At 42.7% G+C, this 19,377-nt stretch overlaps 1 protein-coding gene across 1 annotated transcript in view; it reads left to right on the top strand.

The window, feature by feature from the left end:
- Positions 1 to 19,377, top strand: part of HFM1 (helicase for meiosis 1) — a 236,775-nt gene that overhangs the window by 61,966 nt on the left and 155,432 nt on the right. Inside the window, exons 3-8 of the mRNA XM_088444870.1 lie at positions 3,354 to 3,463; positions 3,822 to 4,098; positions 10,063 to 10,298; positions 16,921 to 16,962; positions 17,354 to 17,424; positions 19,019 to 19,151. Of these exons, the coding sequence (XP_088300996.1) occupies positions 3,354 to 3,463; positions 3,822 to 4,098; positions 10,063 to 10,298; positions 16,921 to 16,962; positions 17,354 to 17,424; positions 19,019 to 19,151 (869 nt within the window). The remainder of the gene's footprint in view (positions 1 to 3,353; positions 3,464 to 3,821; positions 4,099 to 10,062; positions 10,299 to 16,920; positions 16,963 to 17,353; positions 17,425 to 19,018; positions 19,152 to 19,377) is intronic.

The raw sequence follows: 19,377 nt of genomic DNA, 5'->3' as shown, positions 1-19,377 counted from the left end.
AAAGAAAAAGCAGGATTTTTTTACTTACATTAAATCCTATTACACTATTCTTTGGTGAGGGATGGGGACACGACAGTGTGTGCCTGATTTGTTCTTGCTCTCTTTATTCTTGTTAAAAGTTTTGTTCATAGATGTTATTGTTCATTCCTCTCTCTTGGTTCCTTCCATCTGGTTCTATCCATTGAGATTTGGTTAGGTAAATAATTGAGTTGTTATGTATATGAGGGAGGGCCAGTCAGGACAGTATTAGTTTTTTCCAATTCTTATGTCTAAGTATAGAATTCATTCAAAATTTTGCACTGCACATTGGCTGTTTTGTGTGCTGTAAATTATTGTTTCTGTTTTTCATACTAATTTTCAAACTGCATTTATTTAGATATTTTTTAATTGATGTTAAAAAAATACATACAGCGCCAGATAATGAAGTCAGCCCTGGTGACGGTAGTAGACAAACAAGTGTGAAAATGAGTAGAGCATTTTCTCACTGTGAAGAGAAGTCAGATTAACTGGTGTGCTGTGTTTGCAACATTGATAATATAATATACTTCGAAAAAATGCAACAGTCTTTATTTCCATTAACAAAATGTTTTAAAAAGTTTATATTGCACCAATTGTATAGTTATTGCTGGTCTCAGTATGTTTGTTTGAGCATGCCTACCAAAATTACCGAAATGTAGTCAGCATCCTGGTGTGTGGGATGCCGACTGTCTAAATACTGACGTCGGAACCGCGACAGCGTCGAGATCCCGGCTGCAATATTCTGATCGCCGACATCCTGAAGGAAAGTATCGGGGGTTAGAGGTTAGTGTTAGGCACTAGAGGGAGGGTTAGGCACTAAGGGGGAAGTTTAGGGTACGGGGAGGGGGAGGTTAGATTTGGCATCGGGGAGGGAGGGTTAGGGTAGGAATTAGGGTTAGTGGTAGTCAGTACCAGATTCAGATCCACAAGGGCCTGGAGCTGAAATTTTTGATGGGCCTATTGTGTGCCTTAGCAGGAGGTGAGATCAGCTTGACGGGGTGGTGACTACTGATGTGGGGGTGAGACCATTGCTTTGGGGGTGTGGTTTGCTCACGCAAACGCACACATACACACACACACACACACACACACTTTATGTGAATAAAATAACCAATGGTGCCCTCAAGACAGTACACAAACATATACCTAAATACATAGATAAAGATAACGGTGGCACTCAATAAATCAGCAAATAAATTCCACCATTTCACGCACACAGGGACAGGAGAGAGCGGCTGCAGGGTGGGAGTTACACTAGGTTGACTGCCCGATCACTGTGGCCAGCAGAGATTGAGACACTGGAGGCAGATTGGAGCCAAAACTGCACTGCAGCTGCTTGGAGATGCTGGGCTGCTTGATCACTATGGCCCCAGTGAAAAGGATACTTTTGGGGGGGTTGCTATGGCTAGCACCAGGTGGGGAGTGTGTTTGAATTGCCCAATCACTGTGGCCATACTGATGAGGACACTGGGGACAGAGCTGCAGCTGCACTGCAGAGCAAGGGGGGTGGCATAGGGCTGCCTGATCACTGTTGCCAGCAGTGATCGGGAGAAATTGGAGGTGAAGCCGTGGGTGCAGAGGGACGTGGAGGTCCCTATGAGATTGGCGCTTGCTGGAAGATTAATTTACGCAAACCCACCAGTGGGTATTTCAGACTGGTCGCATCAAATGTCCACCATGTCAGGGAAAGTCCAACCTGGCATGGTCACATCTGATGCAACCATGCCAAGCAACTGGTTAAAAAAAAAAATCTATTTTTAAACCGTTAATAATAAAAAAGGAATAAAGAATTTTTTTATAATGGAGAAAAATCCATAATGGCTTGATAATTGAAAATTGTGGTTACCTGGCATTCCTAGGTTCAATTATGCAGTGTTTAACGTGGTTGCTCCTCCGTTTAGTCATGCCTCTTCTGTTCAGCAGCCAGTAGCCATTGGGTGAGGGGGTAGAGGCATGAACAATGGGTGCAGAGGCACAAATGGGGAGAGGCACACAGGAAAAAGGGGACAGTGGCATAGATAAGGAGGCAGAGATATGAAGGTGGGGGCAGAGGCACAGATATGGGAGGGGGGCAGAGGCACAGATTTTGGGAAGGAGTAGAGGAAAGATTATTAAAGATGGGAAAGTGCAGAAGCACATATAAGGAGGATGGCACAAATGGAGAGAGGCACACGGGGAAAAGGGGACAGTGGCATAGATAGGGAGGCAGAGATATGAAGGTGTTGGCAGATATGGGAGGGGGACAAAGGCGCAAATATTGGGAAGAGGCAGAGGCACAGATAGGGAGTGGTCAGACCACAAGAGTGGGGCAGAGGCATAGCTATTGGGAGATGGCTGAGGCACATAGGGGAGAGGTAAGATGGTAAAGAGCACAACAATATAGAGGGAGGGGGCAGAGGCATAGATATGGGAAAGGGGACAGAGGCAGGAATAGTAAGGAGGACAGTGTGACACTGTATAGAAGAGAAGGGCCAAGGGCGCCTCTGTGCATGGCTGTGATGCGTGCTCTCTGTCTCAATTACATTTACTATGTTGTTCCTTGCAGTGTCTGTCTGTGTCTGCATGCACACTATACCGGCCAATGGGAGCAAGAGAGGATGGCTGGGAGCAGGGCAACTGTAAAAGCAAGGCAGTGAATAAGAAGATTTCCTGATAGGTAGCCTGAGTGGGAACCTGCACGATCCTAACTTCCTCCTAATCTCATAGGTGCTGATCATCCATGTAGGGGGAAGGGGGATCGCGGCCGCGGGTAGGGGGGGGCTCATTCCGCCGTTGGCAGGTTGCTGTAGCAGGAGAAAAAAATTCCTGTCTACACAGCAGCACAGCAGATGCTGTGGGCCTATTTTAATGGGAGGGCTTGGAGCTGAAGCTCCACTCGCCCCATTGTTAACCCAATCCTGGTGTAGTATACTTACCTATGGGTGTTGGGATTCTGACTGTCGGGATGCCGCTGTCGGTATTCGAACTGGGGGCATCCAGACTGGATAGAACCCATACCCAACCCGGTTATGTAATTTCCTGTTCTATTTCTCTTTTGCAAGGTTTCTCAATTCTGCTCTGTCTGCTTTTGTACTCCTTAAGCCTGTTACTCATTGCTGGCTGCTTCTCCTCTGTGTCCTCATCTGCTCACTTCTTATCTGCCTGTTCATTGCATTGTTACTTTCATCTCTTTATTGTACTCCCACTAGCTGATTTCACTTTTTAGCTTCCACTTTCATATTGTTGCTTTCAAAGTTATCTAGACAGTTTATATTCAACCAAGAAAAGAGCTCCTGGTATTTATGAATGTGTTTTCTTACAATATATGGTAAATCCTCTGTTTACAAAAAAAATAGATTGGATGAGCAAGGAATGAAAAGATGGCTTCAAGCGCCAGCTCCTTGTGTGGATGATATTCCTCAGAGTCAAGATCTGCAAAAGGAGATAACATGCATGAAGTCAGCAGGTAAAAGTATTGCATGCAGAGAAGGTGCAGACACTTCACACTTAGGTTACATATATTTTTCTCTAAGGTAAACAAATATATATTATATTATTCATATTAATGCATTAACACTGTATTTTCATAAATGCACATTATTTAGGCAATCTATATTTTATTGCAGACCATAAGTGAATGACTCTGTTTAAGGTTAATGTGAATATCACAACAATTGTGCCGTCAAATTTTTGATCTTCAAGACGGATGACACATAAGTCTAAACAAAATTGTAGTATTTGAATGTTTCTATATTGGCTGTGGATGCTTGTGTATTGAAGTTAAATGCTTACAATTTACTGCATTCCTTTTTCAAACCGAAAAGCCGAGATTCAAAAGAGAAAAAAGTTTATTCCACCATTAAAGAAGGCAATTGCATTAGAAAGCAGCCCTCCAGGAACATATGCTTCCCAGCGTGGGACTAAGTTTAACACAACAGTGACACCAAACACAGGAAATACATGTGCAGAGAATGTGACAGTAACATATTCCTGGATTTCATGTGGTGACAATAAAGGTCAGAGCACAGATTGTCTTCCCACTGAACAGAATCTGACACAAAGTCAAGATATTGATGACAATTCAAGTGTGTTTCGAAAAAGGTAACTGCTTAATTCTAGTTGTTTTCAATTTACAGTATATACAATTTATTTTGTAATGTTAAAATTATGTGTTATGTGTCTACAATAAATAGAAAACATGTAAGTTACTACTAGCTATGAGTATAGTAAGTCAAATATATCTATAGTAAATTACTTAAAATATACAGCAAATATACAGTAAATTACTTAAAGTATACAGCAAATATATAGCAAGTCAGATACTGATATATACAAAGAAAAGCAAGCTAGAATCAATTGTCTAATAGTTGCCCAACTGGTGAATTGACTCACATTATATTCAGGAAAGTTTATCCAAGCACATGATCCCTGCTTTGCAAATGAGTACATTTTAATCTAGTAATAACTGATCCGTTCTCGAGAATCGTTGTTGACAACGCAGCTTCTAGGCAAACTGTCTCCCAGGGCAAGCAACCCCATCCAAAAAAAATTAAGGCTGCATACCTCCCAATGTCAGAGGTCTTGACAGCAGGACAGGGATATGACTGCAGCACACTGGCTGGTCTGGCCATGCCCTAGTGGGTTTTTTTTTTATAAAGAAAAATGCTATTTTGTATGCCTTACGCTGTTTACAAACCAGCTTCGTTAGCATGCGGCAGTGCAACACGTCAAACTCCCACTCCTCACATCAAAATGTCCTGATTAAGAGTCAGACCTCAAAAATCAGGACTGTCTTGCCACAAGACATTTGGTAGGTATGATGCCACAACAGAGACCCCTTTACAGAAAATGTGCAGAGCTAACTTTAGTAAGGAGTGTACTGACCTATTCAGTGAACTATGGGCCAGATTCAGAGTTTGACGGTATTGCACAGCCGCGGGGGACAAGTCACTAATTTTGAGTTAGTGACCTGTTCTCTCATGTGACTGTTTAGAGTGAGGACAGGGCTGCAGGTGACCGGGTCAGTCTCATAACCCCCCTCCCCCCGGCACACTATGGGGAGGGGGGTTATGATGAATGTTAAAATAGTTTTTTTGTCTGGGGTGAATTATAAATATATATAAAATGTATAACTATAAATAGTGATACATGGGGAGAGGGGGGTACTAAACTGGGGATGCCTTGTCCGTCGGGGTAAGGTTGGGGCCAGTGGTGTATCTATAATGGATGCAGTGTGTGCGGTGCACACGGGCTCCTGGGTCCAGGGGGGCCCGCACCGCACACCCTGCACCCATATTGTTTAAAACTTACCTCTCCGAGGTAAGTTTATACTCTAGTGCCCAGAGTCTACTAATGCTCCGGTGGCCGGCCAGCCACATCAGTCGGCTGCTGGCCGACGGGAAGAGAAAACCACCCCTGGTTGGGTGGCTTTGCCAGTGGACTTATTACCACTAGGGAGTGGGGGTTTATATTGCTGGCAATTTTTTTTACACTGAAGGTTATTTTGCATGGTGGGAAGTGAAATGTCAATGGGGGCCTATGGACACGGGTGGGGGAGGGTGCAAAACACCCCTAGGTATATGTTTTTAAAGTAAAATATCTAAATATTTTTAAAAAATATATTTTTAAACTTAATTAAAAAAACTACAATTTCTGTGCAGTTTTGAAAAAAATAAATTGTCAGTTAAGTGGTTAAGCCACTTAGAAATCTGGATTGTATGTCAACAGAAAGTAGCATCGGGGCTTTTCTACCTTTATCATTTGTCCATGCTTTCTGCTGTTGGACGACACCATCAGCATATAACTTTACCATGTAACAAAGAGATATGAGAAAAATTGTGTGCCCTCCCCAAAAATGAAAAAACAGCACAATTGCTGTAGCCTGGGCTGGTTACTACTAAAGCAGGGTGACAATGAACATGGGGTTACTCTACGGAATCAGTATGATTTACCACTGGCCGCATGACCGGCGGTTCTAATCCCCACAGCAGCATCCTGACAGAGGAGGAAATCCCGATTGTACTTAAGGTAAGTATAAACTAACCTAATTCTACCCCCTAACCCTAACCCTCCTTTAGGGGTGCCTAACCTCCCCCCCCAACTGCCTAACCCTAACCCCCCTCTAAGTGCCTAAACCTAACCTCCCCTTCCCCGCAGCCTAACCTAACCCTCCCCACCCCATAGTAACACATTTGACATTCCTCTCCCTCATCTGTGTAGTAACACATTCCCCTTACTCACCTGTGTAGTAACACATTTTCCTCCCATACCTGTGTAGTAACATAGGGCCTGATTCAGAGCCGGTCGTAAGCGTTCGCTCCGAGTGATGTTCGCACAACTGCGCATGCATATGGGTCGTAATGCGCATGCGCCAACCAGTCAGTGCGATTGGAAATCGAGCGCTCGCCAAATAGCGTGTGCCTGCTAATTTGAGTGACAGAATGAGGCGTTTGTGGGTGGTAACAGGGGAAGGTGCTTGAAAACGGGGAATGGAGATCCGAACGCAGGCGTGCCAAACGGTCAAAACGGGCGTTTTAGGGGGTGTGCATAATTGACAAAGCAGTGTCATCGACCACGTCACTTGGTTGTCTCTTAGCCTGAACTGTTCGCATGATTGCGGTAGGATAAACCTACCACAAGCACTGCGAGCAGTTCAGATGCCTCTCGATGTACTCGATTAATCAAATAAATAGCGGAGATTACGTAAGATACGAGCGGCCAGGGGGCGTCTTTACAAAATAGCGAGCGCATGTTTCGTTCGCTCGCTCAGACATAGAGGCGTCAACAGACCGCAAAGAGCGAGCGCTCAATTTAAATAGCCGGCCCCTTTTTCTGACCGAGCGAGCGCAAATAGCGTCCGGCTCTGAATCAGGCCCATAGTCCCCTCCCTCACCTCTATAGTAACACATTCCTCTCTCACTGTAGTTGTAACTGTAGTTGTAACACCTATTCATCTCTCACCTCTGTAGTAACACATTCCCTTCCCTCACTATTCAACTAAGGGAGCCACAGCAACTGACAGTGATGTTTGGCAGCAATTGGGGTGACAGTTGGTGTTTGAATATTGAACTGTGTTGCAGCCACGATGAGACAGTCAAGCAGGACATTGCACAGGGGGAGGAAACATTTTATCCCTTTTCACCAACTTAGGAGTCGAATTTAAAAAAATACCTGCTCAGTGGATGCCTATGTCATGGAAGGAATGTCCTCCCCGATTTTCATGTTTCTAGGCCAGGGATATGGGCTGGGCATGAGTCAGTCAGTCAGGATATTTGATATAGATTAAAGTGAGGAAAAGAATCACATCTCAAATTACCTTTTGCTTGGTATAAAAAAATACTTTTAAGGTGAAACATAGAAGCATAGAATTAGACGGCAGATAAGAAACACTTGGCCCATCTAGTCTGCCCCATTTCATGTATCCTTTAGGCAACTTCAACCCTATTTACTCCTTACGTCTCTCAAGGATATTCTTATGCCTATCCCAAGCGTGTTTAAATTATTCCACTGTTTTAGCTCCAACCACATCTGATGGGAGGCTATTCTACTTATCCACTACCCTTTCTGTGAAGTAATTTTTCCTAAAATTTCCTCTGAGCCTACCTCCCTCCAGTTTCAGTGCATGTCCTGGTGTTCTTGTGCATCTCTTCCTTTGAAGAATGCTTCCCTCCGGTCCCTTGTTAAAACCCTTCATATATTTGAACGTTTCTATCATGTACCCCCTATCCAATCTCTGTTCCAAACTATACATATTAAGATCTTTTAGTCTTTCTAGGTAAGTTCTGTGCTGTAAGCCATGCACCATTTTGGTTGCCCTTCTTTGTACCGTCGCAAATGTGTCTATATCCTTCTGGAGATATGGCCTCCAGAACTGAACACAGTATTCTAGATGAGGCCATACCAATGACCTATACAGTGGCATTTTCACTTATTTTTTCCTGCTACTGATTCCTCTCCCTATGCAACCAAGCATCTGACTTGCCTTCCTCATTGCTTTGGTGCATTGCTTGCCTGCCTTCAAGTTATCTGAAATGGTGACTCCTAAATCCCTTTCCTCCTCTGTATTTTCTATTATAGTGTCCTTGATACTATATTTAGCCTTTAGGTTATTGGGACCGAAGTGCATGATTTTGCATTTTTTGACATTAAACTGTAGTTGCCATGTTCTTGCCCATTACTCTAGTCTACCCAGATCCTCAATCATTTGTTTTACCCCTCCTGGTGTGTCTACCCTGTTGCATACTTTTGTGTCATCTGCAAAAATGCATACTTTCCCTTTACTATTATTTGCAATATCACCAACATAAATATTAAAGAGCATTGGCCCAAGTTCTGATCCCTGGGGTACTCCACTGGTTACCTTTCCCTCACGTGAATACACTCCATTTACTACAACTCTCTGTTTCCTATCCTGCAACCAAAATCTTATCCATTCAACAGTCATAGAATCCAATCCCAAGCTTTTAGTTTGTTTATCATTCTGCGATGCAGGACCGTGTCAAAAGCCTTACTAAAGTCTAGATAAGCTACATCTACGACCCCCCTTGATCTATTACTTTGGTCACCCAGTCCAAAAAGTCAATAAGATTTGTTTGGCATGATCTTCCCTGAGTAAATCCATGCTGTTTGGGATCCTGTAAATTGTTGTATTTGAGATATTCCACCAGTCTTTCTTTTAATAGTGTTTCCATAATTTTTCCCACTACTGATGTAAGGCTTACTGGTCTGTAGTTACTTGCTTCTTCTTTGCCTCCACTTTTGTACAGTGGTATTACATTTGCTCTTTTCCAGTCCTCTGGAATCACTCCTGATACTAGCGACTGGTTGAATAATTCTGTTAATGGTGTTACCAGGACCCCTTTAAGCTCTTTTAGTATCCTTGGATGTGTCCCATCTGGCCCCATTGATTTATCCACTTTCAGTTTAGAGAGTTCTGCTAGGACCCTCTCTTCTGTAAATTAAATTCTGTGTACTTCATATTCATGAATGCCTCTGCAACTTTACTGTGGCCCCTTCCCCTCTTTTTCTGTAGTGAAAACTGATCAAAAATAATTATTTAGATGATCTGCTATTTCTTTGTCTCCCTCGATCATGTACTCACTCTCTGTCTTAAGTCTTATTATTCCTCCATTTGACTTCCTCCTTTCACATATATACTTAAAAAAAAGTTTTGCTACTTTATCTACTGACTGGGCCATTTTCTCCTCAGCTTCTGCCTCTGCACGCCTTATCACCTTCTTAGCCTCCTTCCTTCTGGCAAGATACGCCTCTTTGTCGTTATTATTTTGAGTCTGCTTATATTTCCTAGAAGCCATCTTTTTTAATTTCACACTAGTTGATACCTGTTTTGTAAACCACACTGGTTTCCTTTTCCTGGTGCTTTTCCTAACCCTTTTAATACAAAGGTCTGTAGCCTTCAGTATTGCATTTTTTATTTTTACCCAGCTCTCCTGCACTCCTTCCAAGTTCCTTCAATCTGCCTCTGACTCAGTAACACATCTTTCCATCTCTGCAAAGTCATTACAATAAGACTTCCCTCTAGTCTTCAATCCTTCAAACGTTCCCTGAAAACTCACCTCTTCAGACAAGCTTATCAGATTCCAGAACTGACCACATAACCTTCATAGCTTCCATGTCTTATTACATCCCCTCTCACAGTCCACACATAACCTCACATATTGTCTTTCTTTCACATCCTCCTGACATTTGGTCGACACTCCTGTGTGACTGGATCATACAGCTCACCAAGAATCTCTGCATTCTGGCCGGACCAATTTGCAATATATAGCACCTATCCTTGTTCATCAATGCCTATTTCCCTATAGATTGTAACCTTGCAAGCAGGGCCCTCTTACCTCTATGTCTGTCTGTTATTACCCTGATTTGTTCTATAAATGTTTCCAATTGTAAAGCGCAAAGGAATATGCTGCGCTATATAAGAAACTGTTAATAAATAATAAATTACAGGTGTGTAATGATTTGTTAACCTAACTACTTTATTAGTTTATAGTAATTTAATGAAGCATTGTAAAATTCTCATTGTTTCATTGACTTTTTTTTTTACAGCTTATTTAAGCAATATGATGATTCATTCAGATTTGAAGACAGACAAATGTTAACAGAGAATACAGTCTATCCCAATGCTCTGAAATCCACTGAGGAATCACAGACCGACTATAGCAGGCCCTTCTCCCAGCATTTATCATCCAGCATTATTGATAATGGAGATTCTGTGCTCAATACAGGCTTAGATGAAGAAACTATTTTTCACCCCCCATCTTTAAATTTGCAGAGTGGAAAAGGTGATTGTCATTTAATATTTATTTAGTGTACTTAAGGAAAGCAAATTAAAGCGCACTGAAACAAAGATATTGTATGACTGAGGCTATTTTTCACAGAGTTGGGTATTAAATAAATATCAAGCTTGGAATGACATGGTGTTGCACTGGGGTGTAACTTGCAATCATCAGTCCCCATAGAAAAATGTTTTGGATGGGATCAGATGATGCATATCTACTTACCACAAAGGTGGTCCCAGTATGCTCTCCTGAGCATGCGTTTGGGATGTGGCATGCCTTATTGTAACAGAGAAGGTGAAAGCACAAACAGGTTTCTACTACATATGCACCAAACCCCAGGCATTCATAGACGAGTTACTCCTGACACGCAAAATAAAATGCTTGAGTTTAATGATTGGTAACATTAAAGTAGTTTATTTTCCCCTCCCTTCTGCTTTTCGTGTCCTCTTTTCTTTTTTTGCTTTATTTTTCTCTCTGTACTTTGGAATCCTTATAGAGTCATAAGATACTTATGTGTTCAGGGGCTATTTCTGCAAATGGGGCGGACACCTCTAAATTTAATGTGGACTTTTATTTGACTAATATCTGATTCAAGGGTCAGTTATTTGAAATTATTGTATTATATTATGTTTATGATACACTGGTCCCTCTGTATATCTGTGTTCATAGCTAAATTTTGATAATAAATGATGGTTTTAATAATGTCTCAAGAAGTGTGTAGCATTAATGCATGTATTAACAAGGCTGATGAAGGAATATGAATATACTACAGATGCCATTTAATATACATTTATTTTAAAAAAATGCCTCTTAGGTTCCCTGTTTCTATTGTTATATGTAAACTAATGAAATCCTGCTACTACTTAAGTTTGAAAAGATTTGACTTTCATGCACAAAATACTAATGTGGAATTGAGTAAATGAGTAAATGACTATATATTCCTCTTGATAAAAAGCATTCTTATAGTTAAATGAAGCCATGTATGGATTTATAAGATCTTTTATTTTGGTATCTATGAATACTAAGGGGTAAATTTACTAAAGGTCGATTTGCAGTATGATTTGAGGAGTGATTTAGCACTTCTCAAATCGCATGCAGTGAAAACCTTTTTTTCACTGCATTTACTATTAGTCGATTTGTTTTGCGTTTCGCAAAACAAATTCGATTTGAGTTGGTTTTGAAGAGTGATTTGCTGTTTGATTTGGCAAGTTCATGTCCTAATCGAACGGCAAATCACCCTTCAAATCACTCTTCAAATCCCAGACACAACGAACTGCTTCATGCTTTCACTTTCAGCATGAGCAGTTCGTTGTCACACAGATACATGCAGACATCAGTGAGATGCCTGTATGTATCTGGCTGGAAAAAGCAATTAAAGAGTTAAATTAATAAAAAAATTAACGTGAGGTCACCCCCGAAAACACAACCAGCCCCGGACTTTGCCAACCCTGCTCTGGTTGACTAAGTACAGGGAAAAAATGACGTAGGTCTCCCTGTGCTTAGTACAACCAGCACAAGGCTATGGGAAGCAGAGCTGGTTCTGGATTTACAGGGAAAAATTTGCATAGGGTCTCCCTGTAAGATCCAGAACCAGCCCTGGATCCTTTCTAACGGGGGAATGATGCCACAGCCAGGGGAGCCCTATCACCGGGCCCCCCCTCCGCAGCATCAGCCCAGACCGTTAGTCACCCCAGGCCAGGGATCCCTGGGGAGTTGGAGACTAATTTACAGATGTGTCCACATACATCTAGCCTCCTTGCACGTTAAACAGCCCTTCTAGTTGCGCCATGCTTTGGCGTGACTCGGTAGCGCTGAGCGTTTTTTTCATGCGACTTTGTGATGCGAATAGGAAGCTTATGCTGATTAAAATGATATGCGGCATGCCTCTATTCTGTGTGCGGATACGGGTGTATCTGCATGCAAAATGCTACGTTACAATGTCACAGCCAATGACACTGTAACGTAGTATTACACATGCAGATATAGCCGTATTGTCACACAGAATATAGGTATGCCGCATATCATTTTAATCAGCATAAGTTTGCGCGTCCAATTTGTATCGCTTTGCGAATAAGACACATAAGACACATTTTAAGGGGAAAACTTGCACAAAAAAGATGCTCAGCGCTACCGAGTCACATGGCGCTCACGCTTTATGTGTAACGTGACTTGTAGCGCACAGAGGATATAGATGTATGTGGAACATCTGTATGCACACCCATGAAACAGCGTTAAAACCGTCAGACATCAGCTGCTGAATCAGGCCCAGCGTTTGGTGTTGACGGCCTAAACATAATTTTGTTAACCTCCAATTAGGAGGTTCATTTGTTTTATGTAAACCGTTTTACATGATGTATGCTACAGCTCAGTGGGAGTGTAACATCTTCACAGTGCAGACTGTAAGCTGCTAATTAGTGGCATTTTGAAAGAACATCAATGAGTTCCATTTATACTGTTTAATTGCAGCTTTTTAAACTAGATTTATTGATTTTAAAGTGTAGACTGTTTCTGCTTACAACCAACTACCAGTACTTGTAACATCGATTGGAGTGAGGATTTATTCTTCTAAATATGGGTATTGGGTGTAGAGTCCCCATATGATATTTAGTAATTTGGTCTGGTGTAATTTCATATATTGTTGGGAAACTATGATGAAGGAATTCAAGTTTTGTTGTGGCATAATATAATAGTTGAAAAACTTGTTTACTTTTATTTGTGAAGCCAGTTCATGAGATTGTTGTTTAATGCTAAACTGGTATTTAAATTTAGTGCCACTAAGTGCAATATTCTTTTTGGGATGTAGTTTGGAAGCCGACGGTCTAAATGCCGACCAACGGCTTCCAGACTTTCTAATCCCGGCGTGATGCTAATGACAGGTGTCGAAAACCCGACGCCTGTCATTAACCAGACTCCGGAAGACCGACGCCCGGCATACCGAACGAAGGTAAGCCGGGCGCGGGCAGCCGTGGGGGGGAGGGTTAGGTTTAGGGCTCCCGGGGGGACATAGGGTTAGGCACCCCCCCGGGAGGGTTAGGTTTAGGCTAGGGGAAGGGGGGGTTAGGTGTAGGCACTTAGAGGGGGGATTAGGGTTAGGCACTTGGGGGGAGGTTAGGGTTAGGCACCACTAAGGGAGGGTTAGGGGGGGGAATTAGGTTAGAGATACTTACCTTAGGGATGATAAGGATTTTCATGCTTGCCGGGCTGCCGCTGTCAGGATTTGAACCACCGGCGATGCGTTTGGCGGTAATACCTACTACACCCTTCTTTTTGGCTTCATTTTTTAATGTAATTGTGCTCCGTAATTACTGCAGCAGAGTGTTATGAAACTCCTGCACTATTACATAAGACCCCTAGAGTCCCCCTATGGAGGGTTTTGTGCCTATAACAACCACCCGCTGTTCCCTTAGTGTTAGATGCATTCACCGGTACTTAGGCAACCGCCAGGTCTTATACCTCCGAACAGTGGAAGCTTATGCAACAGACAGGAGATCACTGGGTAATAACTGGAGTAGTAGTGTATAAGCAACAGTAATATGGCAAGGACACAGTTAACTGAAGTACTGACACTAGTTCTGACCAGTACACTGGAACAGGTAGTAGCAGGGGTATAAATGCAGACAGAGGATATGGACATCATGTAGAGTAACGCAATCCTTGAAGTGCAGCACAGTATTTAACCACAGGTGGTAAGTAATGGTACACTTAGTAACAGTACCAGTAACAAGTAAAGGTACACTCAGATCTGCACCACAGTACTCAATGCAGTAGCAATGGTTAAACACAGTCACTATTATTATTATTTTTGCAGCAGCAGCAGCATAGCACAGCAATCCCAATTTAGAAAAGCAGTGATATTTAAAACAGTGATTCCAGCAAGGCACAGGTGGATTGCTCAGCAGATAATGATTGCACAGGTCACACAACAGTATACTAAGGAGTATATGTCAACAGGGTAAATGCACAGTAGTGAAACACAGTAGCTGAGTAAATTCTTCAGGAGACAGCTAGGATAGCAGGGAATCAGTATGAAATACAGATGGATGGGATGCCGGCACTGACAGCGGCATCCCGATGGTTCAAATCCCGACAGGGAAACTGTAAGTAATGTTCCCCTGCTGTATTTACCCCCTAACCCTCCTTTCCTGGACCCTTATACTATCTCACCTTACCCCGCACCCTAATCCTACCGGTAAGTGCCTACACATAACCCCCTAACCCCCCCGATGGTGCCTGAACCTAACCCCCCTGCTCAGAGCCTAACTCTAATCTCCCCCCTCCTGCAGCCTAACTCTAAGTCCCCCTAGACTGCCTAAACCTAACTGTCCCCCCCCCCCGCGGCTGATACTTACCTTTCCCCAGTGTCCTTACGATGTTGCCCAAGTGCGCATGCGCGAGACCCGAATAACGACGGCCAAGCCGCCGTTATGGGTCTCGCACCAAAGGGGGCGTGCTGTCGATGGTGATTGACAGCACACCCCCTTTGGTGGCCGTGCCGGGGGCGTGGCTGCCCAGACGGAGGCGCTCCCATGGGAACGCCTACCACCTGGGGCCGGCCCCACTGACATCGCCAAAAGCACTCCAGGGCTTGCGGCAGCGAGACCCTACCGCAAGAGTCTCGTCGCAAGCCCGATGGTCACGATGGCCTTGACCATCGCGACCATCATTTTGGCCGCTCGCTATAGCTGTGGGTGGTCACAGCTATGCGAGCGGCCAGGAGGCCGCTCCGAAAAGGAGGAGGGACGGCCCTGATTCAGGGCCTGATTCAGAGCCGGACGCTCTGAATGAGCACCCGCTCTGAATCAGGGCGTTTTTTTTTTTTTTTTGGAGCGTCCTCCTGGACGTTCGCATAGCTGTGGGTTACCACCCACAGCTTATGCGAGCGTCCATGATGATGGTCGCGATGGTCAAGACCATCGCGACCATCGGGCTTGCGACGAGACCCTGCGGTAGGGTCTCGGTCACCGCAAGCCCTGGAGTGATTTTGGCTCTGTCAGAGCCAAAATCACTCTCACTGACATCACTCAGTGGGGCCGGACGCTGGAGTGATTTTGGCTCTATCAGAGCCAAAATCACTCCCACTGACATCACTCAGTGGGGCCGGACCCAGACGGTAGGCTTTCCCATGGGAACGCCTCCGTCTGGCAGCCATGCCCCTGGCACGCCCACCAAGGGGGGCGTGCTGTCACTCAACATCGACAGCACGCCCCCTTTGGTGCGAGACCCGGAGCGACAGCTTGGCTGTCGCTATCTGGGTCTCGCGCATGCGCATGACGGAGCTCCCTCCGCACTAGGGCACCATCGACCCGCTTGCGAGCGCTCAGCGCTCGCGAGTGTGTCTGAATCAGGCCCTCAGAGCGAGCGCTCTGTCAGAGCGTCCGGCTCTGAATCAGGGCCAGTGTCCCAGCTGCCTAGCAACAGCTGGTACTGAAATCAAAGGCATAATGCAGCATCTCACTCGCCTAATACGACCGGGACCTGCAACCAAGATGATCCACTGCCACAGATCATAACACAGAGTGACACATTTAATGAGTTATAGATTCATATGTTATCATTTAAATCAGTGCCATGTTCTTCAACTTGTTTTTCCTTTTGTTATTATTGAACGACATAATAATAATAATAATAATATAAGAAGTGTTATATACACAAGAAGTAACAGCCATTTTGGGGGATATTTGCATATTTCAAGAATCTTCAGAATGTATGGATGGGCAAATTTCAAGCATCCCTAAAATGTATTTGTGGGGAGGGGCAATGTTTTCAATTGCAAAAGCAGCCCCCATAGGTACAGTAATTTCAAAATTTACCAAGCTTGGTCGCTGTAGCTAATGCCATCTTCAGACAAACTGCTATTGGAGCCCATGTCCCGGCAAGAGAAATATGGTCAATTCATTTTACACGATAATTTCTTATCACAGCCACATTGAGAATGCGGATTGTGATAAATAGGCTTGTAAATAACATTTGAGTTAATGTATCCTCATGTTGTTAGATGAAGATCATCTTTTATATATTACTGTGCAGGTGTAACCTCTAATGCTCAGTGTAGGAACATCAATCATCTGCTAACATGTTGTCGTCAGGTTGACCAGCATGTTTGCACGATGATAGATGGTCTAAAACGACCAGCGGGCACGCGTTTCGCTAGTCATTTTAGATATTTTCGTGAACGATCTTCAAACGATTAATGAACGAACGATAACGACGTAGTTATCGTTCAATCGCTCAATTTAATCGCCTAGTGGATGGGCACCTTAAGATTACATTATTGGAGACAGGAATTTAAAAACAGAAGTCCTGTAAATAGTTCAATTCCATAATATACTATGTGCTTGATGTTTTTTTGGCTGTCCTATGTGTTTACTATAAATATAAGAAGAATGTAATGCTGCAATCTGTGTCTGTCAAAGGGAAGGGTGGAAGGTGGTATACTGTCCATGGAAATATATAACTTTGCTTTAGAAGATAAAGTTAAGGAAGAAACAGAAATTAAGATAAATGGTTTCATTATACAGTTCTACTTCTAGTTCCTTAGTGAACACACTGATGTAATCTGCTATATAACTAGAAGGTAAATGACTGAGAATGTTATAATATTAATAATCATGCATTTTTTTATCAGCTGAAACTGAACGTGGGATCCTAAGGTCTGTCTCTGAAATTCGTATCCTTTTTTAATATTTATTTACTTGTATTTCTGTAATCTGCGCATCTGTGATCGCCGTTATGCAGGTACAGTTGCCTGCCGGGACACGTCTTCCGGTAAGAGCTGTCCCGGCGAAGACAAGACTTCGGGGTTTATGACCGGGAAGTCCTATTGCGCATGCACAATCTGTGAGGGGTTTGATGGGGGACGGAGTGTGATCCTTCGGATATCGTGCTGCACAGGCGATGTGGGGGAGTCTATGGGTAGGTTTGGGGAAGTTATGGGGAGGGATTAGTAGGTGCACTGATTCGAGGGTGCGGTGAGTTTCAACTTCTTCCAGTAGATATTTCTTTTATTATTTGTGAAATTTAATCACAGTTGGATTTTTTCAGTTTCCTTAACACAAAAGCTAAACAATTTAGGAATGTATTCAAAGAATTTCCCTATTTTAATTACATACAATCAAAAGCCTTGGATGATGTACGTATTACATTCTTTCTTATAAAGTTAATAGTTAAAAAAATAATTTTATGCACTTTATATCTAGTCATCTTCCATCTTCTGATTTTTACAGTTGTAGTCCCTTGCATTGACCTACAGTAGCAGACATCAAATGCATTTGTATAAAAGAAAAGCATACTTATGTGTGTAAGTTGAGTCCAACATGTTTCAGGATATGTACAACCCAAAACCATTTACTTATGACTCACAAGAGCATAGAGATACAGATTGACAGTAATCGTAGTAATTACTAAAGTCAAATGACCCTATTTGAACACAATATAATAATGTAACACCTAAGAGGGGTATCTGGGGATGCATCCACATCTAATTATGTTACACTTATGTGAAAAGTCTTACTGTACTTGCCCACCTCTTCCCAAACCAGTGCAGACTCTTTTGATTTAAGGAGTCATAAGTCGAAGATACCAATAGAACAATAGAAATAAACCGGGCACTAATGATAAAGTTTATTTATTGCAGCCGTCAACACCCGTGAGCCCATAGAGAGACTAAAAATCGCCACTATACTGTATAACAGAAAACAGAGATGGTGTTGTGCTAATTAGAGTCATTAAGACTATTTTATAAAACACAGTGGCATATAAGGACTGTTAGTATCCTCATATCGGCAAAGTGCGCTCAGACATCATATAAGTGCTATTTAAATTAAGTGTGACACTATATAGGGCCTGATTCACTATGGATCGCTATTCTGCTTATGTGCACGCAACACAGTTGCTAATATCAACGGTGACATGTAAATTTTTGCATTCGTATTGCGATTGCAGCCTAACATAAAGACACCCACTTCCCCTTAGTCACATCCGTATACTTTGACAACATAGAGAAACAATCGCTAACATCGAGAAACATCGGACAGTTAGGGAAGCCCAGACATTACTCAGGAATTGCTTACTTCTGCGCACGCTATGAGACCTCAGGTGGCATCTGGTATCGCAGTGGCTAATTTGTGCATGCCCCTGCAATAGCGTTGAAACGCACTGGCACGTCTGCGCTCGCCCGACCACCCATCTCCCCCATCACCACCCACAAACGGCACTTCCTGTCAATCACTCTGCCATGGGTCTGCGTAACCTCTGCAGTTTCGAACACGGCATCTGGAATGCTAACTGCGATGCATGCGCAGTGCAAATTAATTGACTGATTGCGTGCGTATAATCAACTGCGTTCCTTGCTGAATCAGGCACATAGAGTGTTCAGCTTTTTATATGTGTAAATTTGTTATGATTCATTTTACAATAACAAGATTTTTTTATTAATTTTCTATATGGCGTCTTGATCATTATTTCTGTCATGTCAAGTATATGTAAGGTATATATACTCTAATTAGCGCACCACCTCTAGTTTTTTGTCATGAGTCGAAGATAAGCAAATAACTTTACATGGACATAAGTATACTTTTATACATCATTTCCAATGTGGGCTAAAGGCACACGTATCCCTTATTTTGCCTCATATCTGGATAATGCCTTTATATAGTAAGTTAAGAACGAACATTTTTATTTACACAGTATTTTTATTTAATCAGTTATTTAAATTCTCCATCTAGCTTCTGTATTCAGATAAAAATTTTGTGATGTGTGCTCCAACGGGGTCCGGGAAGACAGTGATTTTTGAAATAGCAATTGTTCGATTACTAATGGAAGCGCCAGCTCCTTGGATACATGTTAAGATAGTATACAGTAAGTACAGCACAAATAAATCATGTTTTATATATTATATTTCTACCAAAGCCTCCTAACAGCCTAATGTATAATATAGCATACATAGAGTAACAGTATGTTTATATCCATGATAATTATAAACACTACTATGAATTGCCAAAACAACCTGTTCCTCAGGTAAGAGCAGTCTAGAGGTATCACCTACGTGGGGGCATGTTTCTGTATTTCTGCTGGTGTTACCACC

Source organism: Taudactylus pleione, unplaced genomic scaffold (genome assembly GCF_031769625.1).
Source record: "Taudactylus pleione unplaced genomic scaffold, aTauple2 ptg000373l, whole genome shotgun sequence".
In the NCBI taxonomy this organism is placed as follows: Eukaryota; Metazoa; Chordata; class Amphibia; order Anura; family Myobatrachidae; genus Taudactylus; species Taudactylus pleione.
The sequence above is the reverse complement of the archived record's forward strand: the minus strand, read 5'-3'. Positions and strand labels throughout refer to the sequence as shown.